Source organism: Diabrotica undecimpunctata, chromosome 9 (genome assembly GCF_040954645.1).
Source record: "Diabrotica undecimpunctata isolate CICGRU chromosome 9, icDiaUnde3, whole genome shotgun sequence".
NCBI lineage: Eukaryota > Metazoa > Arthropoda > Insecta > Coleoptera > Chrysomelidae > Diabrotica > Diabrotica undecimpunctata.
Window position 1 is genome coordinate 17,564,568 of NC_092811.1, and position 27,773 is coordinate 17,592,340.

The 27,773-nt window shown below is 33.5% G+C and overlaps 1 protein-coding gene across 4 annotated transcripts in view; it reads left to right on the forward strand.

Moving 5' to 3' along the window:
• SCaMC (Short Calcium-binding Mitochondrial Carrier) overlaps positions 1 to 27,773 on the forward strand; it is a 180,131-nt gene that overhangs the window by 141,651 nt on the left and 10,707 nt on the right. Inside the window, exon 1 of one of the 4 annotated variants that reach the window (XM_072542844.1) lies at positions 23,237 to 23,396. The exons of the other annotated variants lie outside the window; for them this stretch is intronic. Within the exon in view, the coding sequence (XP_072398945.1) occupies positions 23,322 to 23,396 (75 nt within the window). The 5' untranslated portion in view covers positions 23,237 to 23,321. Of the gene's footprint in view, positions 1 to 23,236; positions 23,397 to 27,773 lie in introns of those variants that run through there. 4 annotated transcript variants of the gene reach the window in all.

The window sequence follows — 27,773 nt, forward strand, 5'->3', positions numbered from 1 at the left end:
TTTTGTTCTATTTTAAATCTAAATTTGAGTTTTTTGATTGTCTATCTATTTAAGTTTCACTATTGTCTTATGACAGATGGGGTGACTTCTTAGTCTGTCCATTCTTAGTTGGTCCATTGCCAACCTTGCCAGTTAGTTGTATGTATTTTCTAGCATCTTCATTTACACCATCCCTCCATTTAATTTTTGGTCTACCTGTCGGTCTACTTCCCCACCAGCTGTGGCATAAGGACTCGTCTATAAGGGTTAGTCTGCTGCAATCTTCCCGGATATCCTTTCCATCTTAGCCTTTACCTCCAAATGCCTGTTTGTATTTGTGGTATATCTTCGGGTTGTATATCCTTCTCCAAGTACTGTTTTCACATATATATCACCGAATATTCCTCTCAGGAGTCTTCGTTCAAACATAAGAAAGAGGTTCTCATCTATCGTGGAGATGGTCCATCTGTCAACACTGGCAGTATAATCGTTTTGTGTATTGTTAGTTTTGTTTTCTGGCTCTCATATATTACCAGAGTGTCCTTAATTCCTTAAATTTTGGATGCTTACGCAAACATCTACTTGATAGTCGATCAGTTATGTTAAGGCTTTGTTTGATAGCCACCATCACTTTGTTTAAGTTTTCTTAAGCATATTTTATGATGTAAACATCTGGTATTCTTTAACTGTAATATTGATACCCACATACTTACTATTGAGGGCCATATTGTTTGTCTTGAACAGTTTGTGCAAACATTGAGACGAGTTGTACATGATCCATCTAAAATGTTTTGAAGACGACAAGAATTTCCTCAATATCGATATTTGCCTCTCAGTTCAGCTCTTAATTTATTATTACAATATATTTCCAGCAAATTTTCATCTAGTCTTATTTTGCCAGTTTATTAACTTACAACTTATAACCCCTGGCATCATGCCTTGGCACCCATTTAAAAAATTTTAATATATCTTGTTAATTTAATAAGGAGATCCTTGCAATTTCTCACCAGTTTTGATCTAGTAAGTGTATAGTGTCGCATTCAATATCCATCAGATGATCCCCGCCACTTTTATATTATTATTTTGTATTTTTTTCCATTTTGAATACATGTTGTGTTTTTATATAACGTCTATAATTATAATTGGTGGTATTAAAAATGGTAGACATTGTCTAAAAACAAGAAAAATAATTGAACAAACAACATAAAAATACAAAAATATTTTGTTGCTTTCGTATTTTAAATTCTAATGATAGATTAAGTTCGTTATGAAGAATCGGGTTGTTCACTAATAAATAACAAAAAAAAATTGCGTCACACATTTTTTGGATCACATGCATTTCATAAAGTACAGTCCATATTCTATTCTAAGTTATGCGAAAATGATTATATTAATAGTCCAAACGTACAAAATGGAACCGCTCGACAGACGAAAATACTTCAACTGTCGAAAGCGTTCTACTTTTTACTAGGATTACTTTCGTTTTAAGCCGAAATAACATTCAAACTTTATTGTTTCGTAACCGAATAAAATACAAACCTTACTTCCTGGTTTTATATTATATTTTAACTTATTTTAACTATTATGAATTTACTGTTATATGTTAAACGTTTCCATTCACAATTTTTGTATAAATAAAGTAATTAAAGAAGACCACCCAGTAGTTCGTGCAAAAATAGGGTATTCAAACTATATTCCAAATTATATAACATAGGCCAAAAAGTCACGAGAGGCTCTCAAACCGCTTAACTTTTGTTGCTGTGTGAGCAAACTCACCAAAAACTATCGCGCTGAGTATATTTGCTACAATTTCCAGTTAAAACACTATCCATAGTCATTTGAGATATTCAATACATGAATACATGCATGGGGCAGTAGAAGTTTTTGAGCGAACACTGAGTTGTAAAGTTAAATCCAGTTCTTATTGTACTTTGGCCAATCTTAGCCCCACTGTACTACTTTAGCATACTGTCTTCTTCTTTAGGTACCGTCTCCTCTAAGAAGGTTGGTAATCATCACAGCTATTTTCACTTTTGAGATTGCAGCTCTGAACAAGTCGACGGAACTGCAATTATACCACTTTCTCAGATTGTTGAGCCAGGAGATGCGTCTTCTTCCAATACTTCGTTTTCCCTGTATTTTTCCCTGCATTATGGTTTATAGCAATAAATATTTATCCCCTCTCATAACGTGACCGAGATATTGTAACTTTCTTATCTTAATCGTATTCATGATTTCCATTTCCTTTTTCATCTTTCTGAGGACCTCAACATTTGTTATTCGGTCTACCCAACTTATTTTTAATATTCTTCGTTAGGTCCACATCTCGAATGCTTCAAGTCGATCGCTCACCTCTTTCTTTAAGGTCCAGGCCTCCATCCCATACAGCAGCATACTGTCAGAAACATGCTAATGAAAAGAAGAGAAAAATATAAATTAATCAATAATTTCAGTGTTTTAACTTTTTTATATTGTTTTTAATTGTCAGCTTTAAACACAAGGTTAGCGGTTGCTCGGTCTCGTTTTATGACTGTTGCACGGTTTATAGCTAACTTCGCACACGAGACATCACAATAAAATAAAAAATTGTTTGCCATTTCAATTTAACCTCAACACGTCATTAACAATTGTATATATATTTTTAATGTATTCTTTCTTCCGCCCACCCCCCCTGTTGCACTTGGTACACCAAAGTGTCGGGGTCCTTTTCTTTTGCTGTGTATATCCTCAAATTTCACTCCTGTTGGTAAAATAACTATATTGGACTCAAAACACATTTAGAAACCAATAGACAATCTTAAAAGTCAAGATGTAACACCTTCAATTTTGAAAGAGTACAACGTTTTAAGTATCTGGGGGCCGTAATCACAGCTGACAACGATGTTAGTGAAGAAATAAAAGACAGAATTCAATCTGCAAACCGCTGTCTATTCGCACTGGATACGCTCATAAAATCAAAAAATCTTACAAAAAGTTCAAAGATCAAAATCTATAAATCCATCGTCAGACCTGTAATAACATACGGATGCGAAACGTGGACCATGACCAAAGCAAACGAAGAAAAGCTCAGACGCTTTGAACGAAAAATACTTAGAAAAATTTTCGGACATCTCCATGACATCACCATCATCATCATCATCTTGGTGCTACAGCCCTTAGAGGGCCTCGACCTTCTCAAGCTTTCTACGCCATTCTATTCTGTCCCTCGCTTGCATTTTCCAGTTGCCGACTCCGATCTTCTCGGCATCTTGTGTTACCCCGTCCATCCACCTCAGCTTTGGTCTACCCCGTCTTCTCATTCCCACGGATTGCGCTGTTAGAATCTTTTTTATCATGTTTGACTCAGGGGCCCGGCTACATGTCCTGCCCACTGCAGGCGGTTTCGCTTAATTATAGTGGTAATATCTTTACCACCAAACGTATGCTTGTAGATATTCTGCAGTTCAAAGTTATATCTACGCCTCCATATTCCGTTCTCACAGACCGCTCCGAATATCTTGCGTAGCACCTTTCTTTCAAAAATGGATAGAGCGGATTCATCTGTTTTCGTTAGCGTCCATGCCTCTGATCCATATGTGAGAACGGGGACTATCAGTGTTCTATACAGCCTTATACGAGTTTTTTGAGACAGACGTTTGTTAGCTAAGTACTGTGATAGACCATGATAACACCTGTTTGCAATTATTATTCGCCTTTTTATTTCCTCAGATGTGTTATTATTGGGGTTAACCGATGTCCCTAGATATATGAACTCTTTGACTGCTTCGAAGTTTTGGTCATTGATGATTAAATTTGTGTCCAGCTGCTATCTAAATTAGCGTCTCGTACAACTTTTTCTAAGGCGACATTAAAAAGCTGACACGCCAGCGCATCTCCCTGCCTTAACTCCCTATGTATTTGAAATGGGTTGACGAGTCGTTTTGAATTTTTACTGCTGATAGCATCTTCGCCATTGTCACTTTTATCAAACATATGAGTTTTTTTGGAATTCCCAACTCATTCATAGCGTTGTAAAGACTTGGTCTTAAGACACTGTCATATGCCGCTTTAAAATCGACAAAAATATGATACATATCCATGACATCACCACAAACCAGTATAACATCAGAACCAATATCGAATTAAAAGCACTCTACAATGACGCCGATATTGTCCAAGAAATTAAATCACAGCGACTAAGATGGTCAGGCCACGTGCACAGACTGCATAACGATAGACTGGTAAAACTGGTATGGGAAGAGTTTCCCACAGGCAAAAAACCACTCGGACGTCCCAGAATGCGATGGAGAGATAACATCCAAGCAGATCTCCGGAAAATGAACATTCCATTTGACCCTAGGTTGATGGAAGACCGAACAATTATATGTAGACAACTTAAGACATTAGATACCTCACTAAAGTCTAAAGCAAAACACTCACCTTCGTCACGTCTAAAGGATCTAGGAAAGGTAGACCAAACATATATCTAAGGTATTGTTCGTCGTTATTGTCTTTTAAATACTCAGTAGCCAGTCCAACTGTTTGAATTTTTCCCCACTTCACTTTCAGCTGCGTGGATCGCTTTTCGAAATCGGCATACGGAATCTTGGAACTAAAATTTAGGTTCAATTTTTGACACTCCGTCTTTACAGTTAGAGTCACACAACAATTTAAGGCAGTCACATAATATGCATTTGCTAACTTATTTGAAAGCAAAATCAACGCCAACGGCACATAGCGTCCATTTTCGAGCCCGTGAACCGTAAATAGTTGAGTAAAAAAATTGAGTTCGATCAACATAAATTGCTTCTAATTTACTTAAAAATGTTAAGTATGATACACCAGAAAAGGCAACAAATTTTTGTACCGGATCATTTTTTAATAAATGTTTTTTTTGTTTACACTAAGTTCAATATTGCCAAAGCGAGTTTACTTGTGACCCTCTTCTGTAAAATATTAAAATCTGACCACCGGATCGAACTAGTATAATGCCCATTCAAACATGGATCATAATGAATGAATCACTAAATGATTATGATTATAAAAAGAAAATACAGAACAAAACTCGATTCGGTAGACGACAGATCTAACTGTGTAGGAACAGTAGAAAGTGAACTTAAATGAATATTCAAAACACTCATTGGTAGGAAATAAAATGATTTTTGTATATTTGTCGCAAATCTCCATTGAATTATATGCACTAAAATACAAATTACAACTTAAATTGTAAAAGTCAACAAATTATAGATTTCATGAAAATTAAAAAGTCATTAAATTTAATGTGATTTTGTAAGATTTCATTATAACCATAACCATAATATTGAAATAAACCTTTAATTTAATTTAAACAACTTTCTAATGTTGTTTTAATAATCATAAAGGTAATTTTGCTATTAGCAGACGTCTGTTTTTTAGCTTCAACGCTACGCTTGGGTCTTAAATGTAACAATTACGTTTTACGATTATAAAATATAAAATAATAGATATGTCGTTGTACCGCCTAATTTTAAGAATATCGTGGATGGGCACAGTGACCAATGAAGCAGTTTTACAGCAACTTCGCCCAAGTGATGAGAAATCACAAATATGAATTTTTACATATAATTAATCGGGGAAAAAATCTTGGTTCAAGAACTTCCGCCAGTGGTTTGGAGTCAACACCAAGGCACTATGTAGTCTATATTCGCTGCAGACAAGGTTAGAATTCTGCGAAACTATTAGAGTAGCTGAATAGAGAGACCAATGCAGAAAATTTGGGTACTGCGGACAAAGTAAAGATCCTGCATCTCGTCGTCAATGTTCTTGGAGGAAAAGACACTTAAAGAAGTAAAATAAGAGTAGAGCAAAGAATCCACATAATGGTGATTGGTACTACATTGCTTTTTTTTGTTGTTGATTATGTCAACAAGAGTTTTAAAATGGATTAGATTGAAGATTAACTGAACCAGCATAGACAACATCAGGTACGCTTAGGTAGGTACCTAATAGCAAGCAACGCACATAAATGCAAAATATAATAATAATAATAATAAAATAATAAAACTTTATTCATCCTTGCAGATTAATTACATAATATAGGACATGTCAAAGTAAAAAGAAACGTTTAAAGACTACCTATACAATATAAACATACACATAAATATAGAATCAACATACAACATATCTAAGACATAAATTCCGAGACACTATAAAAACATGACTCGATGAGATAAGTCTTCAATTTATTCTTAAATGACCTATCATCATCTGCTTCACTTTTTAATTTGGATGGGAGCTGATTAAAAAACCTTAAAGGTGGGTACACATATGCGAGCCGAACTGTTTGCGAACTGCTCGTGAGCTGTTCGCGAAGAGTTCGTTGAAAATATGTTTATGTTCAGGTTATCCAATACCCTAACTATCTAATAACAAACCAAGAATTAATTTACTTCGTTATTCTAAACATTTCGGTATTTTGTTTACATTATCTGTTATTAATTTCTCTCGCTACTTAGATAAGCCGCGCTCGTTCAGCAATTTTGTTTAACAGAATGATATCATCGCACACTTAGCAGAAACAATTTATAGACACAATTTATAGTTCTGCGAACATTCTTTGTGTTCGTCCCAAAAACCGACATGCTGTGGTTCCTGACGAGCAACGAACGAACAGCTCGCTAGCGGTTCGTCCCGTCGTACAAATTAACGAATATAGCGTTCACAAACGGTTCGCGAACAGTTCTTTCGCGAGCTGTTCGTTCGTTGCTCGTCAGGAACCACAGCATGTCGGTTTTTGGGACGAACACAAAGAATGTTCGCAGAACTATAAATTGTGTCTATAAATTGTTTCTGCCAAGTGTGCGATGATATCATTCTGTTAAACAAAATTGCTGAACGAGCGCGGCTTATCTAAGTAGCGAGAGAAATTACTAACAGATAATGTAAACAAAATACCGAAATGTTTAGAATAACGAAGTAAATTAATTCTCGGTTTGTTATTAGATACTTGGGTATTGGATAGCCTGAACATAAACATATTTTCAACGAACTCTTCGCGAACAGCTCACGAGCAGTTCGCAAACAGTTCTGCTCGCATATGTGTACCCACCATGTTTAGGAGTCCTAAAGAAATCTTTTTTCCTGGTACGATAATTGTGTACATCTGAATTTGATTTCAATCTATTAATATTAGCTTTTGTATACAGAATACTTCTGTATATAAAAATTGAGGGAACAGTGAGTATTTGATATTTTCTAAAATGCTCTCTACACGTATGTCTATATGGTAAATTAAAAATCAGGCGAATTATGCGCTTTTGGGCTATAAAAACTTTCGAGACATTTGTTGCACTGCCCCATAGAACAATATTATATGACAAATGTGAATAGATGATAGCGTAATAAACATTAAGTATCTGTAAGGTATTGAGTTTTAACCTCAATTCCTCAGCATTTTCTGCAGATGCCACCAAAGTTGTGTCATCAGCATACAAAAAAATATTTTCCGTACTCATATATTTAGGCATATCATTGATATAACAAAGAAATAACAAAGGACCCAGTATTGATCCTTGTGGAACGCCAAGATCAACGTCATACAAATCTGATTGATAATGACCGACTTTGACATACATCTGTCGATATTCTAGATAGGATTGTAACCATTTTAAAAAATTAACTCGAAATCCAAGTCCGTTTAGTTTACAAATTGATACATTTAAATTTATAGAGTCAAAAGCTTTAGTTAAATCAAAAAAGAGGGCTCCAACAAATTTCTTTTGATCTAATGAACTATAAATGAATTTAAAAAATGTTGTTGATGTACTCTCGGTTGATTTACCTGGAAGAAACCCATTTTGATATGAACTTATTATGTTATATTTACTAAGAAATGACAACATCCTTTTATGAATGCATTTTTCAATAACCTTACACAAGACAGTTGGTACGGTAATTGGTCTATAATTTTCTAACATAGTTTTGTTTCCTTTTTTAAATATTGGGGAAACGATACCAATTTTCAAATCAGTGGGAAAAATACCCATCTCTACAGATTTATTTATTAAATCAGTTAACGGTTGAATAATGTACACGCTCATATGTTTAACTAGCTTTGTGGAAATGCAATCAATAATAAATGTGGTAGTTCGTTATAGCGAAATGTTGGGTTTACATCTAAATGTTTCCAAAACTAAAATTTTAGTATTTTCAAAGATACCAACAAACGTTCATTTGTATGCCAAGGGACATCTTTCGTGCAGCAGTTTCCAAAGCTACAATTACCATTTGGATCGCCAACCTTCGAAAGGAGAAGGCGCAATAAGAAAGGAACAAGTTTTGTATGGCACATACAGTACATCGTTCTAGCTACTGGCTAAAAGAAGTAGGTTACGGACAACAATTCATTTTAAACATTGCACCATTTTCAAGAGCTAACGTGAAAGTATATACAACTTTCATTCTCTATTAAATTCATAATAATTTACGTACAACATCTGGACTTATCACAAAGATAGTGAGGATTCTATCGTTCTAATGAGATACATTTCTGTCCATTGATAAAATGTGGTTTATCTATATTGAGTGTAAATATCAGATTTTGTGCCCAAGAATGACCTCGTCATTCATTTAATATTAAATAGAATCATTGACCTGATTCTCTCTACTCTGACTGATTACAACAGAAGAAAATGACCCAGAACGTTCGAGGTTTTCATAACGAACGGAATGCATTTATCAACTGGAGCTTTGAACCCATTAATTAACAATAAAAAAAAATTGAAATTGACATTTGCCTATTATTTTTAATCTTATCGGCATGTTCGAGGTACTTTGTTCTCGAATTTTACAATTCACGGTAGAGATTTGTGATATTTAGAAATAACCGAGATTAGACAGTTAGTTCACTGATAAGCTGTTTCAAGCATAAAGACGAAATTGTGTATGAATGATAAAAAATTAGATCGTAGTGTATTTAGTTTTTAATATTAGAATTGCCGAAAGACGAAATCATTACGTATTTGCGAATCTCTTGAAAATATTGACCCCATGATTGACGTCTTTTTAGACTCTTACTCAGGCTTTTTTTTTTCTCTTACTAAGATGTTAAACATCTATACATTCTTAATGATAACTTACTATTCGTTTTGTGCATTTTATTTGAGAGAATTGTAAAGTTGAAGTAATGGTCCAACTGTACAAAAAAGTGTGAAGTGACTGAAATGTTACTAAACCACCATTCAAAATGTATTCCTGTGGATATCCATTTAAAAACGTTTGAGCAGAAAAGAATAAAATATCCTTTGACTTTCCAACTATATAACCTTTGGTTAGAAATGTTTCTCTGTCTCTGTGTTTCTGGTCTCTCTCTTTCATTCGCTTTTAAGTTTCTTTCTGCCTTTTCTTAATGCGGATAAGATGAACACAGACAAAAAAGTCTAAATTAGTATGAATAGATCGAAATTAATCTTATTCCCTTTAGCCCTAATAACATTCCTTCAATAAGAAGTTTTTGTTTGCAGTGACATAAAGGTGAACATGATAAAAAAGATTCTAACAGCGCAACCTGCGGGAATGAGAAGACGGGGTAGACCAAAGCTGAGGTGGATGGACGGGGTAACACAAGATGCCGAGAAGATCGGAGTCGGCAACTGGAAAATACAAGCGAGGGACAGAATAGAATGGCGTAGAAAGCTTGAGAAGGTCGAGGCCCTCTAAGGGCCGTAGCACCAAGATGATGATGATGATAACATAAAGGTGAAGACATTAAAAAAATTCAAAATATCTCTCCCATCTTAAAATCTCTCGTTTGAAATTCGAAAGCCTTATCAATTTACTGAATTGATATTACAATCTTAAAATATCATGTATATCAAATACTAAAAAACAAATCAAGAAGGTCACACTAATCTGTGAATGATGAATAACTTTTTCCATCCCCAAATTTTGTCTCAAAAATGCAGAGAGATGGAGGAACATGGCTGTCGAAATGAACTGAGGGATTTATTTTGGGCTGCAATACCTGGGGCATGTTATGCGTAATGAGAGATACAACCTACTTCAATTGATTATACAAGGGAAAATCCAGGGCAAGAGAAGTGTAGGAAGAAGAAGAATCTCATGGTTGCGTAACTTGAGGGAATGGTACGGGTGCACATCAATTGAACTATTCAGAGCAGCAGCATCTAAGATCAGAATAGCCATGATGATTGCCAACCTCCGTCGCGGAGATGGCACGTGAAGAAGAAGATTTATTTCAGATGATCAAACTCGTTACCACAGCGAAACTAATGTGACGAGCTATATAAAAATAATGAGGTCCAGCAGAAAATCAGTGACTCTCTGACTACTCTAGAGAACCTACTGACTACCCTAGAGAACCTACTGTCTTACTCGCTGAAGTCAAAGATGCAATTAAATCGCTAAAGACATAAATCCTCAGACATTGATTCAATACCAGGTGAAATACTACAGTTACTAGGTAACAAAGGATTACATATCATCCATTCTATCTGTGTCGCTATTTGCAATTCAGGAAAATGGCCATCTAATTCTTGTACCTCAATCTATATCCCACTACACAAAAAAGGAACTACTACCAGATGTGGAAACTACCGCACACTGTCACTAATAACACATGCTAGTAAAATCTTGTTGCATATCATCAAAAACAGATTAAAAACCGATCTACATTACCAAATACGTAAGGAACAAGTGGGGTTTGCAAGGGGTAAAGGTACAGGTGAACAAATCCTTTTCATCCTGTTTAATCCAAGACTCTCCCATTTATATTTACTTTTGATAGTATGTTCATTAAAGCTGTTGTTTTTTCGATTCAGCTATATTCATACCATCATCCGCATACTTATATTTGAATGATTAACCTTTCAAATATTCTGAAAGGTATATAAGGGAATATTTTGTTTGTTATATACATTATTATAGTATCGGAGACAAAATGGGTCTAAATTCTTGAAGAATTCCATGTTTTACATTTAGTCTAGGCGGGATCTGTTTCGAATTGGACATTTTCCATAGGAAGCTATTTTTTTGCTGAAATCCCTTCAGGATGTGCCCAATATCGATAATCACGATATGCGCCAGTCGCAAACCCTGTGCTAAATTTTTTATTTAACAAAATCTGAAAACAATTGAAAATTTCTCATTTTTTTGCTCCTATTTTCGTTTATAATTCGGAAAATATTGATCCTAGAGAAAAAATTATAACAAGTTAAAAGTTTCGTTATTCAATTTTACACAATATTTAGTTAGCTAGAAATTGAAAATTTAATGTTTATTGTTGAAAAAATAGCAATAATTGGAAAAAAAGTACAAAAAAATGAAGTTAATCCTTTAAATGTTTTCGACTTTCTAAACTTGACCTACAAGCTCCATATTCCCCCTAGAAAAACCTTTTAATATGTTTAAAACGTGTGCTAAATTTTGTTAAGATCGGTCGCATAGGTTTTGCATAATAATTTTGCAACCCAGTCTACTGGAAAAAAATCGCAAATTTTCAAATTTATAGTAGGCCCTAAATAAGGCCCTCAGATAGTTGCAAATTTTTTTACACATAAAAGAAGGCTCAAACTTCCAAACCCTCTTTGTAAAATTCAAATCGGTTCACTAGGAGAGCCTAAAAATTTTTTAAAATTTTAAACATTTTTTATATATATTAGGCTTAAAAACAAATTGAATAACTTTACGAGCTTTAAACATATCAATTTCAAAATTTATACACTTAAAGAACATTAAAAGACGCTTCTTTAAAAAAAGATACATTCGGCTTACTGGTTGCCGAGATATTGAGGGTCAAAGTTGGCATACATTTGCCATGTAACCATAAGTGATAGGGGGCTCGTTTTTAAACAAATACCCTCGTCTTGTCAAGTACTTTTTATATGAAAAATTTACGTAATGCGCTTTAATACAACATCCATAAAAAAGACAAAAAGAAACCATTTTCGCGTAAAATGTCGCTCGGAATGCATGAGAGGTGGTGGTGGGGACATTCAATCGAAATGTGAATCGGCGAGTTCAAAATCATAGCGCGCGCTAAAAATTGCATTATCTCAGCTTCTTGTTAACCAATTTTGCTTTTTTTTGAATCGATGTCTCGGACGACAAGGATTTCAAATATCATATTTTCAAATACCATTTTTAATGACAAAATTGGGAAATTTACAATAAACAATTGTATGTTAAACAAGTAATTGCATTTTTTCTTCATGCATTTTTTTTGAGCTTGCAACTTATAAATTGAAGTAAATTGTTACTTTTAGTAAACAAATATGTATTTATAAATTGTTAATAAATAATTTAAATTGTTAAAACAAAGGCGAACGAAAAAAATTTTTTTTTTCATAAATAAACTTTATTTTGACTCAATCTTCAATAATTTTTTTTATAGTCTTTTTCTTTTTTTGGAAGGACAAGAATATTCAGGTCTGACCGTGACCTTCAATATCTCGGCAACCAGTAAGCCGAATGTATCGTTTTTTTTAAGAAGCGTCTTTTAATGTTCTTTAGGTGTATAAATTTTGAAATTTATATGTTTAAAGCTCGTAAAGTTATTCAATTTGTTTATAAGCCTAAAAAATGTTTAAAACTTTAAAAAATTTTTTAGGCTCTCCTAGTGAACCGATTTGAATTTTACAAAAAGCGTTTGAAAGACTGAGTCTTCCTTTATATGTGAAAAAATTGCAACTATCTGAGAGCCTTATGTAGGGACTACTATAAATTTGAAAATTTGCGATTTTTTTTCAGTAGGCTGGATTGCAAAATTATTATGCAAAACCTATCCGACTGATCTTTACAAAATTTAGCACACGTTTTAAACATATTAAAAAGTTTTTCTAGGCGGAATATGAAGCTTGTAAGTCAAGTTTAGAAAGTCGAAAACATTTAAAGGATTAACTTCATTTTTTTGTACTTTTTTTCCAATTATTGCTATTTTTTCAACAATAAACAATAAATTTTCAATTTCTAGCTAACGAAATATTGTGTAAAATTAAATAACGAAACTTTTAACTTGTTATAATTTTTTCTCTAGGATCAATATTTTCCGAATTATAAACGAAAATAGGAGCAAAAAAATGAGAAATTTTCAATTGTTTTCAGATTTTGTTAAATAAAAAATTTAGCACAGGGTTTGCGACTGGCGCATATGGTGATTATCGATATTGGGCACATCCTGAAGGGATTCCAGCAAAAAAATAGCTTCCTATGGAAAATGTCCATTATGGTCTGGCTTTCTACAGATCCCGCCTAGTCTAATTTATATAATTATTGATGTTACAATTCTTTATTTTAACACACTCCATATTAGTTTAATTTAATGTACTGTGCATTTACAAAATATGTGTTCACCAGTTTTAAGCATAATTCAAGAAAAATTAACATGTATAGATTTGTTAATTTTTTGTAAAATTTATTGTTAAAAGACAATTACTTGTAACTATAATACCCCAAATTATCTCAGGTACCCCAAATTAAAAAAAAAACATCAATTTTCGTTGATTATAACCGGAGATATTGCGACTTTTATACATTTTTTAATCGTTCAATGATTTAATTTAATAAAATAAGCCTTTCTCTTCAATTTGGTTCATTCAGAATGTATTTAGACCTAATAGTTTACCCATAATTAATAACGTTATAGAGAAAAGTTTTGTTGGATAAATAATTTCTTTTTGTAACAACTATTGAAACTAGTGAAATTATTGAAATTTTTATTTGAAACGCGAAATTAAAGTGTTTTATGCAAGTTATTAATAATTTTCAAAAAATCGATGTTTGAAGCTTATTTTGCAATAATTCAGTAACAAATTAACAAAAATAACCTGACAAACTTTCATTTTAAAGAATTTTCTATGCTTTTTCAGTAAAATTGTGTCAGTTTTTCCATATATTGGTCTTTACCTTTAGTATTTAAAATCAAATTAAATTCAACATTGTTTATAATTTAAAATACGTTTATCTTGCATATTTTGTTTATTATATATTGTTACAACCAAATTGATCAAAAGCAGTTGGTAGATACCTGTATCAAAGAGTATCTTATGAAAATCGTTGCTTTACTGATCTACCAGTGAGTATACAAATTTCCACAAAAGACACCTCTATATGGATTAGAATACGCGAATAACCTGTATATGCTTAAAGCGACGAAAAAACAATGTTTATTCTATTTTTTTTTAACAAATATTTAAGTTGTAGACATTCCCAGCCCCCGTATACTTCAAATCAGATCGAATAAAAGACTGTTATATTGGATTTTGTTAATTAAGGATGTGCACTTTGATGCATATCGTGTTATTTATTCGGCCATTACAACAAACAACTGATCCACAGATATTGAACATTGCATCCAATAAAATCAATCGAAATAATAAAATGACCTAGAACTAGAAGGTATTTCGCTCTTGGCTCCTGACTCGACACGACTCGCTCACGGAGCAGTACATCACTGACTGCGCGTATAAGAGCAGCGCAAAATGCTCTATTTGGTCTGTTCTAAGTAGATTTTAGTGCTTTTTTTAATATGACGGGTTATTTAACATGCTCTAAAGATGTGATCGATATAGTAGTAGTGATATAATGCAGTGCAGTGCTCGTTCATTTGTCATCCATTCTTGGAATATTTATCGGATGTTATATGTCAGAGGATAGTTTTATAAAATCTAATATTTTTCCTTTAAAATGTGTAGATACGTCCTATATTTACCCTCCAGACATTTCTATTTAATAACCGATTTTTTAAAGGGTTATTTTTAATAACCGACGACCTTTACACGCCGTTTCCGGTGCCCTACAGTCTGCCACATGAACTTTGAACTTGTGTAACCCAGTTTAGACTCGTAGCGGATAAGGTGGATCCATACACGGTCTCAGGGTCACATTTACTAATTTCCATTACAGGAATGTGTCTTACTAATTTTCATATTGAATAGACAGGGAGCAAACGTTTGCTTTAAAAATAATTTTGATTGTACGATTATATTTGAGTTGTCCGCTTTTTAGCGATATTCTTCTGGGTGTTTATCAGAATATGTTTGTTGTGTTCCATGGTTAAAATGATCTTGATATATGAACATATTTTTTTAAATTTTACTAAACATCTAAGCGCTGTCTTGGTTATTTACTAGTCACAAAATATTAGAATAGCGAGCAAATTGTCTCTATTAATAATCTTAATACTTCTTCTTCTTCCTTCTTGTATGGAGACTTTAAAGCCTGTTTCTTCTTCAATATTAGCCTCCTAAATTGTTTAAATTATCGCACCATTGTTTTCTTGGTCTGCCAATACTTCTTCGTCCATTTGGTGACTTATCTCGTTCTACTAATATGTTCGTTCCACTCGTGTTTCTATTTTGTCACCCATCCATTTATGTCTTCTATATTGCATGCTCTTCTTATGTTTTCGCTTCTCTCCCTATCCAACAGACTTTTTCCTAATATTCGTCGAAGTATTTTCACCTCTTTTGTTTCTAGTAGTCGTCTCGTTTTAGATGTGTCAGGTCTTGTCTCCGCCGTGTATGTTAATATAGCTCTAATTGCTGCTTTATAGATTTTTGTTTTTGTGTCTTGTCTTAGGTGTTTGTTATTCCAGATTGTGTCATTAAGAGATCCCGCCGCTTTACTTGCTTTTAAGCTTGGTTGTCGTACTTCTTCTTCAACATCTCCGTAACTAGTTATATCTATTCCCAGATATCTAAACCTTGCTTCCTGCTTTATTATTTTCCCATCAATTTCGATTTTTCATCGTAGTTGGTATTTAGATGTCATACATTTGGTTTTTTTCGCTGATATTATCATATTGTATTTCCTGATGATCATATTGTATTTCCTGGCTGTTGTATTGAAGATGTGTGCTATTCTTTGGAGCTCGTCTTCTGTCTCGGCGATTAATGCGACGTCGTCTGCACATAATATTTCTTTGTTCTTCATTATGTACTATGACCTTTACGTACTGCTTGTATTATTTCGTCCATTATTATACTAAAGAGAAGTGGGCTTAACGAGTCACCCTGTCTGACTCCGCTTTGTACTGGTATACACTGTGTTAGTTTTCTATTTATCTTTGCCTGTGTTCTATTATGGAAGTAGATGTTTTCGATGGTTTATATAATATTGATTGGTTTTGATGTTGATGTATTGATGTTTCTTTTATACAGTAGGTGTAAGACGTCTTCGACTTGGATGCGATCGAAAGCCTATGTTAGATCTATAAAACATAGATATGCTGGTTTATTGTACTACGCAGGATCTTCCGGATCTTAACCTTTGTTGTTCATCTGATAAATTTGTTAGCTTATTGATTTTGTTGGTTAGGACTTTTGTTGTAAGCTTCAGTGCGGTGTTCAAAAGATTTATACCTCTATAATTGTTGTTTCAATAACAATTTACATGTATTTTCGCGATTATTTATAGTAAGCGGTGACTGGATATCAGTAAAGTTTTAAAAGAGGATGAAATCGTTGCCTTCTCTCCATTCAACCAATGTATTAAAGCCTCTTCGACCTGTCATAGTTAACTATCAGAAGATTTTTTTGTAGTCAATGAATATTCTTGTTGGATTCTATTGGAGGGTTGTATTCCTTAACTTTGTGCATTAATATGTGAAGGATATGAGGGTGGACGTTTGTGCTGTATCCATTTATAAAGCTTGTCTTCTCTGCTGGTTGTAAAATGAACTAGAAAGTTTTTTTTTTTCGGAAATATAATAATTTTTTTGATCTTCAATAATTATAATTAATCCTTGTAAACAGCCTACTGTTAAAAAATTGGGTACGAACCCACGATTCGGGTAATATACCTAACGACGAGTCTATAACGGCTTATTTCTACCGCAAATCCTGCAAATCGATAAGTAAGGACAATATATTTCTGAACAGACTCTACAACGATCAATACATTTTCTAGCGGCAGTTACTTTTAATTCACAAACATAAATTGACCTGTTGCCTGTTCAGTTTTTTGAGTTTTTGGAACATTTTATCAATTATAGTTCCCACCAAATACTTGACTGTGAGATTAAATTAGATATAAGCGAAAACCAGATTAGGTAAATGCAAAATTTTACCCCTTCTACCTGAAATCAGTTTCCTAAGACCAGGTCAAAGTTACACACATCTACCTTAGATGTCTCTTCGGCTTTTATGAAAATAATAGCTCATACATAAGATAGCAATCAATTAAGTGAAATAATGAAATGCTATCTATGTATGTATGTTTGTAGGTTCAACATTAGGTTATAAGAAAATTGCAAAATCCAAACAAATTAAAAATTTCCAAACTCTTTCAAGTATTTATACATTTTAAAGCAAAAATACCATAGTTTCAATCCCACATCCGAAAAATAGACACCCCAAGAACAAGAAGAAAATGGACGCCATCGGACTGGAAATAACCATCGAAGTCATAATCAAGTTAAGTAATTTATTTAAGTACGAAATTTTGCTAATTGTTACGTCAGCGCACATCTGACTCACGGAATTCCGCGTGGAGACAGCGACGTCACAGAACCTTGGTTCGATTCGGTTTCTGTCGAGGTAGTCGGGTCGGGGCTGGCTGACGTCACAGAGCGGTATTGCCAAACTTTAATTACTTCCCCGAAAACCGCGATTATCACCTCGCTGGTTTAATTAATTATACAAATGGGTGTTTTTTTTAATATACTTAGGTGTGATCGACATTATTGCTTATTTTAGATGACATTTGATATTCATTGGCAAATTAATTATTTTTTTGAATATATTTAGGTATTACATGCATATATTGATAAGAGTAGATTTAGGGCCGATTGTTCGAACGCTAATCGAAACTTGATTGTAATCAAATATTTAATTACAATCAAATACGTCACAGCAGCTGTCAAAATTATTAAAAATTGCGTATTATTATTGATTTGTAAATAGAAACATGAAATTAACACCAGAAAGAGTTTAATTATGGTTTATTTTAAATTAAAACGCAAGATAATAAAATTGAATTAAATAAATCAGCCAACATAACCTCAAAATGTGACGTATTTATTTTAATTAAATATTTGATTACAATCAAGTTTTGACTAGCGTTCGAACATCCGGCCCTTAGAGTAAATTGGGCTACTATCCTTGTTTGTTCCTTTGTTCTATCGCGTCGATTGTGTTTTTATTTCGTTATGGTCATACTGAAATAATATTATTATCTTTTAATTTACGCTAACACTAGCAACTACTTAATTTATAATATACATTTATTTATGACTGACAATACCAGATAAACAATGCGTGTTATAATTCTTCCTACTGATCGTCTTATATGATCGTTCCATTCTACTCTTCTATTTCTTACCCAGTTCTTGATGTTCTCCACCTTGCATCTACGGCGGATGTCTCTACTTCTAGCTCTGTCCCATAGTGTCTTGCCATCAATTTTCAGGTCTTATTTCTCTGTGTCAGGTCTTGTTTCTGCCGCGTATGTCATTATTGGTCTAATGACTGTTTTGTAAATACTGCCTTCCATTTCTTTCCCGATATTTTTTTTCACCATACTGTTTCATTCAGACAGCCTGCGGCTCTGTTTGCTATATTCACTTGATCTTCCACTTAAGTTTCGAGCTTTCCGTAGCTAGATAATGCGATGCCTATATATTTAAACTCCATCACTTGTTCTATTATCTAACCTTCCAGCTCCAACTTACATTTTAGTAAATTTGCTGTTGTAACCATTAATTTTGTCCCTTTTGGGGAAATTAACATGTTAAATTTTCTGGCGGTTGTATTAAATTGCCAAATTGGTGCAGCATACGTTGTAAATCGTCTTCACTTATAGCAGATTATTTTTAGTTGTTTTTCTCCCATTTGGTATCCTTTATTAGTTCTTATTTTTTTTATTATTTCATTCATAATCAGGTTGAACAATAGAGGACTCAAGGGAATCTCCCTGTCTTATCACATTGCCAACTTCAATAGGGTCGGTTAGTTCCTCTTCCACTTTTACTTTTATTGTGTTGTTTTGGTAAATATTCTTGATCGTTTTGATTATTCCTAGCGGTATTTCTTTTGCGTACAATAAGTGAATAACGTCCTTTAATTTGACCCGATCTAATGCCTTCTTAAGGTCCACGAAGCATAGATATGCCGGTTTGTTGTATTCTACTAATTTCTCTTGCACTTGCCGTATTATAAATATAGCGTCGGTGCATGATCTTCCCGACCTGAAACCTTGTTCTTTTTCTGCTAGTGTTATAATTTCATTCAGCTTATTTGTTCTCACTTTCAGACTAACTTTTTTATATAGCTTTATAGATTTTTATATAGCTGTTTATATACATATTCAATCGTTCTGGAACCTCCATCGAAGCATCAAGCGGAACGTTGACCCGTTAGGCAGGTTTCCAGATACTTTTTTTACATCTTTAAAGAGAAGAAGGAAAATCTGCATACAGACACCTGTGATTCATCTAGGTAGTGTTGGGTTTCTAATACCCTAACGAAGTTGTGCTAGGACGAGATGCCCGTGGGAGTAAGACATTTGACACCTCGTTCGGTCATCACTCCGAGACGGTTGGCGTCCAACTAAAAACCTCTCCTGTGTCACTCCAGACATTAGTATGGAAGGGCTGGTTAAGGCCAAACATCTCTATTGATACCCTGCTATTCTCCCACACATTCATCGGGTAAACCACACCCACATGAACCACCAAAGACTTTCAACCCCTGCCTTAGCGAGGCAATGCAATGAACACCTATATCACTCGTATGTTCTCGATGTAACAGGTAGACCCTTCAAGACGTCAGAGTTGTCGTCAACCATCGAATTCTCATTTTTTACTTGCGTTATCAACGTTTTATATTTATCTAGATACATTTTAATAACGTCGCAGATATTTAACAGCCTTGTTTGCAACGATGTACTCTCTTCCTTGACTAAAAACGTTGTGAACCTGGTCGCTGAAAGTCTCGTCGCTAACTAGTCTGTTGTGCTATAGCGAAACACTCGTCTAATCCCCCTGTAGGCATACATTCAAATAGCATAGCGTTGCTAGACTCGACCTTTGTCGCTGTACTATGTTTTTCTCGTTGTCAGATCTGTTTACAGTCAAATCACCCACGAAGCGCATGTAAATAAAGATAAGTAAAACCGGAAACGATGTATGTCTTATCTGGAAATATTCAAATCTGAAAATTTTCTATGACATACTTCGAAAACAACGTTATCAAGACACGTTTTCAACATAAAGCCACATTTTTCTGCATCTTGCATTTTGGGAATCATTTTCAGACACTTAACAAAAACAGGGTCAATAGGTTAAGATGAACTGGTTCAATGAGCTTGAGATAACTGCCATAGAATTTTCCTAGCTTACATATCGTACATAACCATAATTTTTTCCTAATTTCAAAATTTGCGATTGCCATTTAAATTTACACATGTAAGGGACACGTGAAGGAGTGCAGAAATATGAACATAATATTTTTGTTTGGGTTATTAATTTTTTTGGGTTTCGAATAGCACCAACAAAATATTTACAACCCATTTTTCATTAAAAGAAAAGTACTTGATACATCTATTAATTTTTTCGGAAGGAAATATATACAATTAAGCTTATTTTTATACTTTTTCAATATATTTTCTTTCGTTTCTTCTAAATTCTTCCACTCTTCTGATGTGATGATTTTCTAAGCAGTACAGGAAGCATATTTACTTATTAGATGTCGTTTATATATAAATCCTTAAACTGATGATTTATACCTACTAATTCATTCCTACTACAACCAGAGATTACTAGATGTACTTAATCTCCGATTGTGAGATGTTTAAATGTTGATTCACGATTGGTCCCTCAAATTGGGTTTGCGGAATTTTACAACAGCTTTTGCAGACCAATTTTTTAAATTGATCAAATTATACTCGGTTAAATTAGACCGTTGACATTGTCAACAAAGTGAATTACGTCAGTAAATCATGTAACTAGCAAGTGAGTGGCAAATAATCTACAGCTGGTGATAACCGCCGAATATTAGTTAGTCTTTGTCTAAACACGAATTAATATAAAATTTTCCTTATTGTCTAGAATTCTAATCTAAATGTTTAGATGTTTTTTTCATTCAACCATTCAAAATTGTCATCAATGGTGTATAGAACAGATTAAATGCAATTTATTCAGATAGAGGTAAATTTTAGGTGACTTGTATTGGTTGAAATCATGAAAAATTACTGAATTGTTATAGAGGAATGTTATTTGTAATGAACTAGTTACCTTACACACATTATGCGAGTGGTTCTAGACGGATGGAGGGGTGAATATACATTGGAGGATAAAAAATCAGCAGCCTGAGATGACACATTAATAATGGCTTCAAAAGAAGAAGAACCGGAAAACAAAACAAGACGTGTGGAGGAAAAAGCAAAGAGTTTGGGCTACAGCTAAATAGGACTAAGGTAAAAATCATGATAATAAATAGACAATCTTATGGATAACAGGACAATCTTCAACACATTAAAGATAGTAAATACCTGGAGTCTCTCATAACAAACGAAATAGCACTAGTTTCTTCCATAGCCACAAATGCCTCTCAAACGTGGACACTGAAAAAAGCAGTTAAAAATAAAATAGAAGCTTTTGAGATGTGGCTAATACTGCCGCCTGCTAAGAACATCCTGGGCTAAATATCGAACAAATGTATCAATACTAAAACAACTGAAAGTGAAAGATAGATTGCTTAAGCAAATACAACAGAGATATGTGCAGTATTTTGGACACATTTGTGGACTACGACTATGTCCAAGGGGTTGGGTAGATCAAACAAAAATACTGATCAACCGAGGGTTACACGAAGCCGACCAACTAGCCCAGGACAGAGGATTGAAGGGAACTGAAAAAATTATAAAAATTTGATGGTGTTACCACATTCCTAAAAGGAATTAGGACTGATGAGAAGGAGTTCTTCTTACTTGGACAAAAATGTCTCAATTAAGAATATAGATCAACATTGACGATTCTCATCGTTTTCATTAACATTTTCGGATACAGAATATAAGTAATAACCATTCATGTCTAAATATTTTCTGAAAAGCGCAAGGTGACTCAAACGTATGCTAAAAGAAGCCCAAAGTAATAGAAGAGCTTCTTGACTTAATGACAACAATATTACATGAACCAAGTGATAGATATCATCCATAGAGGATAGGCATTTGAAGAAGAAGATTCGAAATCTTATAGAAAATTAAGAAAATGTGATAAATCAATATATTCCTGTTAACTATGAAACACGAAAATAAGAAGACGAAGACAAAAAGCCTTAAAACATCTTTTGATGAAATCAAAATGGAGTCAGAAAAGACCTATTTGTTTAAGGGTTAAATTATGGGATCTTCTTCTTTACGTGCCATCTCCGCGACGAAGGTTGGCAATCATCACTGCTATTCTAACTTTTGATACTACAGCCCGAAAGAGTTCAGTTGAGCTGCATCCAAACCATTCTCTGAGGTTTCTCAGCCAGGACATTTTTCTTCTACCTATGCTGCTTCCAATTTATTGAGACATTGTTTATTTAAAGTCTATGTCTCCACACCATACAAAAGAACAGAAAATAACACTTTAGTACTCGTTTTCTAAAATTTAGGCTGAGGTCTCTACAACATAATATTTGTTTCATTATTATTATTGAATGCACTTCTAGACTTTTCTATTCTAACTCTAATTTCTTTGGTATAATCGTTTGTTTTATTAATGTTTGCCCCTAAATATGGGATAAAAACCACAATTCAAAAGTGGGAAGTATTATTATTTTCCTAAACTAGGTGGAAGGGATGACATTAAGGAGTGAAAGTTTATGGCATTCCGGATGTTCTTGAGGAGAAGCATAGCTTTCTTGCTTATCGTCTAGGTACGAAGCGATGGTTTTTAATTTAATTCAAGTCGATTCTATTTATTTTAATTTAATTTATTTTATTTTAATTTCATTTTTTTCATACCTGTGCGCTATCCACCGCTTCGTCCGTAGCCCGCGATAAGAAAGTTATGCTTCCAAAAATAAAATATATATATATATATATATATATATATATATATATATATATATATATATATATATATATATATATATATAAATTACTGTAGACGGACATTTTTTGGTTGTAATATTACTGTCGAATCATCATTTTATTAGACTTTTTAACAAAAATATAGGCGAGACGTCATGATAAACGTAATAAAGATAACAGATTCAAGGTTCTTTTATTTTTCGAAAGATTATCTAACATTCTTTGGCAAGAGCGATTTCCAACTAATTTGAATTGCATCAACGACAGTCAGTGTACAGAAAATGTGATGATGCTCCGCGAAAAATACCTATAGTGAGCGCCGGTGTGGTAGTTTTTATAATTTTCTCGAAATGGCTGTGATTTTCGTATGGAAGTACTCTTACAAAAACAAATATGTTTTCGGATTTAGTTTTTGGCTGATACAGGTAATTTTATATGCAATGCAAAAAAAACAGACATTTAGACTATTTTTAAATTCGTCTCATTGGTAAACTTGATAAATCGGTTTTAGTTTTGTATTAATAATACCGAGATTATTTCATTCTTACCAATGATCTTCATTTTCATACTTTTATCGAATTTCGATTTATCGTGAGTCGTTTTATATTTATTACTGTCCTCTTGCTGCTTTAAAAAGTTGTCTTGGTGAGCAATTAAACTACCTTCTGAATTGAGATACAGGAAAAACGTTGCTTCTCCTGTTTTATTATTGTTAATACAAAAAACGTTCACTGTTACCAGGCGAAGATAGAAAACCTCTTGCTCCGGAATTGTGGCAGTTGAAGCTTCTGCATAAAGTCTATAGAATAACTCCAATTTCCTCGTTGGACTCGGCCATTTCTTTAACAAATTGCATTTGAGTTGAAAATTTCTTAGCTAGATGTAGATGAAACATTTTCTCAGCGGCTGCAACTCTCTTTGCATTATCGTTCAAATGCGTACTATTTATTTTCATTGCAAGCTCCTCACACATAACATGTGTCTACCTAAGGTCTTCCAGATGATAATTCACAATCTTCTTTAAAAACTTTTCTGTGGTATGAATACTTAACAGTGGCATATTCCGGAAACTTTTCGGTAAATATTTTGTACATAAGAGTTGTGGTGAATTAAACAAACAATGAATTATTACGAGAATTAATAATTAAATTAACACCAACTATGTTTCCTTCGATAGCCCTGGCTAGATGAATGAACTTCTACTGATAGGAGCAAATAATTATCAAAATTTAAATGGTTGCAATTAACAATTAAAAACAATTTATAGGTTCAGGTAAAACTAGGTGAACTTACCGCTAATTGAAGAGGTAATTACCATGATTTACACTACTTTAGGAAACAAAGAACAAAACTAATTCAATATGAGTGCATTGGTTTTCACTGTCAAGTTGCATCTGTCCCTCTTAACGACTTACGCTCTTGTATCTAGCGGGATGCATTCCCCGAATTCCCCGATTCCTCGATTCCAACCATATTCGAATTTAAACAAGAGTGATATCTAGTTTCCCATTTAAATACATAATACTTTTTCTTGCAGTGAGATAACTTTGTGGGACATAATTTAATATGTTAACGAATAGCATCTGTAATAATACCAGAAATTGCATTGCCTGAGGTACTTTTTTGCTGCACTTTTCTGGGATTTTCCTGCATTTAGAAGAGGTACAAGCCGCCTCACTCGGTCAATTGTTACTCCGTGAAGAAAACAGAAGGCTAATTTACAAACGGTAATTTTTCTATTAGGGGTGATATGGAGTATACATAGCTACTACTTCTATTGGTTTTTGTAGACTCATCAAGTTCTTTTCTTATACGTCGTTGCTTAACTTCAGTTGCGGAAATTAGGCTTTTTAAGTAACTTTAGTGCTCATTTGCTCATTTTTTGTAGTGAGGTGACTAAATCGTTGGAAAATCTGCATTTTTTCGTCGCTACTCATCAATGAAAAGCACTTTTTCCTGCACCTAAAAATTAAGTACATAACAAAAATTTAGATTGATCAGTAAACAAAAAATTGTTTTCAATGAAAACTTTTTATTAGAAAAGAACAAATTATCAACTTACTTGCAATCTTTGGAGGATGGAGAAGGAATTACAGAAACAGTTTTTTGCCAACTGTCAAATGAAATTTTTAATATTTAGTCCTAGAGTAAATTTAATTCATATAAAATTTTCCACAATTTGCCACGCCAAAAATACCAACACGTGCCTATTAGTACAGTTTCAAATATTTCACGATAAAAGTGGTTGATTTCAATATCTACTGTTTGTGTCAAGGGCAGATTTATATTGTGTAAAATTTCATTTTTGTGTTCATTTATGTTTACACATCATTATTTTGTTCTTGTCTCAGCACGTTTTCGTTGATTTTTCTAATAATTTTCATTTCTGCGTTTTACGGTATCCTCATATGTCGTTTTTGTTTTATTTCACAGTTGAATGTCCATATTTTGTTTAATTTAACATTTACTTAAATGTTGACGTCAATATTTTTGATCGAAAAATGTTTCTGACATTTATCTACCTTTTTGTACAAATTTCTTCTTTTATCGATCTCAATTTGGTTTAAATGAACGGAACATTTCCATGCAATTGCATGTATTGCAATTGATCTCTCGATTATATCATTACTGCGATGACCTTGTAGATTTTCCTATCAACGCTGTTGTAGAAATAATTGCTGGTGAACGGATTGTAAATTTAATGCTCCTATTACACAATAAACATTGTGCCATTCGACCTTCTTTACAAGTCTTTATTTATTGCCAAATAAGAATGCGTTCGAAAGTATTCGCAAAAATTCTTATTATACATATTTCCATAATCCATTAATTTTTAGATACACCAAAATAGTTAACTTAACAATCCATTTAAAGTGATTTATTGTAAAAAACATTGCCAGGTTATTTATTATTTAAAAAAGTAAATATTTATATTTCGAAAAAATATAATTTTTTAAAAGTTTCTAGCGTGAATCCTTGCCAAAAATTACAGACCCAAAATGTGTGAGGTAGCTACTATTCGTTTGCCAAGAGAAAGAAACGCGAAACTATTTTATCAAAATTTGTTTCAGTTTAATCTTAATCTTGACAAAATTCAAAATGAAAAGGAAATGGCAAACAAGTAGAAAAGTTCTTAAAATAGTCATGGAAATACTGAGAGTTATCGTTTCAACTACATTTTTGTACTTGTATTTTCTTTATTAGACAATTGGTACAGCTGTTTAAGTTTTAGCCAATATGTAAATACAGTGTGTAAAAGCCAAATGGAATAAATTCATTATTTAGGTTACTGTACATATTTATAAAAAATCCCGAAACACGTCAAATTTAAATTATAACTTGACATTCTTTAACATGAAAATGCAACCCCTACCTTCAACCCCCTTAGAGTGACAGGTACAACCCCTAATTTTTTAAATAGGAAGTATAGGCTTGTGATATATCGTTTGAAAGGTCTTTTCATTCTCCATTCAAAAATGTTGTCGCTTTCAAGTTTATTAAGATTAATTAAGATAAAATAAATTAAAATCATGTGGTTACCGAAATTCGCTAAAATATACTCAAAACTTATTTCCCGTTTAGGTCTTAATAATGAGAAAGTGAACAAAAACCATAGCAATGTGGTTTTTAGATGGTAACCATTAAAAAAGCTTTAAAGAATTTCCGTGGCAACGTTATTTTAACATGCATTAGTAAATTGTTTTATTTAAACTGTCAGTATTTTAATTTAAGTAAAAAGTTCGTTCAATTCAATTCTGAAAAATGGTTAGATTAACGGAAATGCATAAAATAACAGTTTTACAAATGATTGGTTACGGAGATAACACCCGAACACAACAGGAAGTAACTCGCCTATTTCATGAGAAATTTCCTAATTTACCGCCTATATCCCAAGGAACAATAAGTAAAATAGAGAAGCCGTTTCGCGAGTTTGGTCATGTAAGGCAGATAAAAAAAGCAGCTGCCAATGCACTGAGTGATGAACTCAAATTAGATGTGTAGCTTGAGTTTCAGGAAAATCCACATACATCGAGTAGACAGGCATCCACTACATTCAATGCTAGCCATACATCGATAGTAAACATATTAAAAGAAAATAAATTGCATCCGTATAAGATGATACCTACTCAGGAGCTCATGGAAGACGATTTTGATAGGAGAACTTTTTTTTTGTGAGCAAATGATGGACATGTTGGATAACAATATTATCCAATTAGAAGACGTTATGTTTTCTGATGAGTGTACTTTTTCACTTAACGGTCATGCTAATCGGCAAAATTGCTGCTACTGGGCCACGGAAAATCCTCACTGGATGAGAGAAGAACACACTCAATACCCTCAAAAGGTTAATTTTTGGGCAGGGATTGTAGGAAACAATATCATTGGTCCGTTTTTTATTGAGGGCAACTTGAATGGCAACAATTATTTGGCACTACTTCAAAATGATGTCATTCCAACGTTGGCAAATTTATATCCTGATCCAGGAAACCCTCAAGTTCCAGCGAATACGATATGGTTTCAGCAGGATGAAGCACCACCACATTACCAACTTAATGTCCGGCAGTACCTCGATACAATATTTCCCAATCGGTGGATAGGGAGGCGAGGATCGATTGAATGGCCAGCGCGATCACCTGATCTTACATTATTAGATTTCTTTTTATGGGAATATGTGAAGAGCCATGTGTACAATGACTTAAAAGAATGAATAACGCTTGCGATTAGGTCGATCACGCCTGTTATGTTAAATAATGTTAGAAGACAGTTTTATTTGAGATTAGGATGTTGCCAAGACGTTCGCG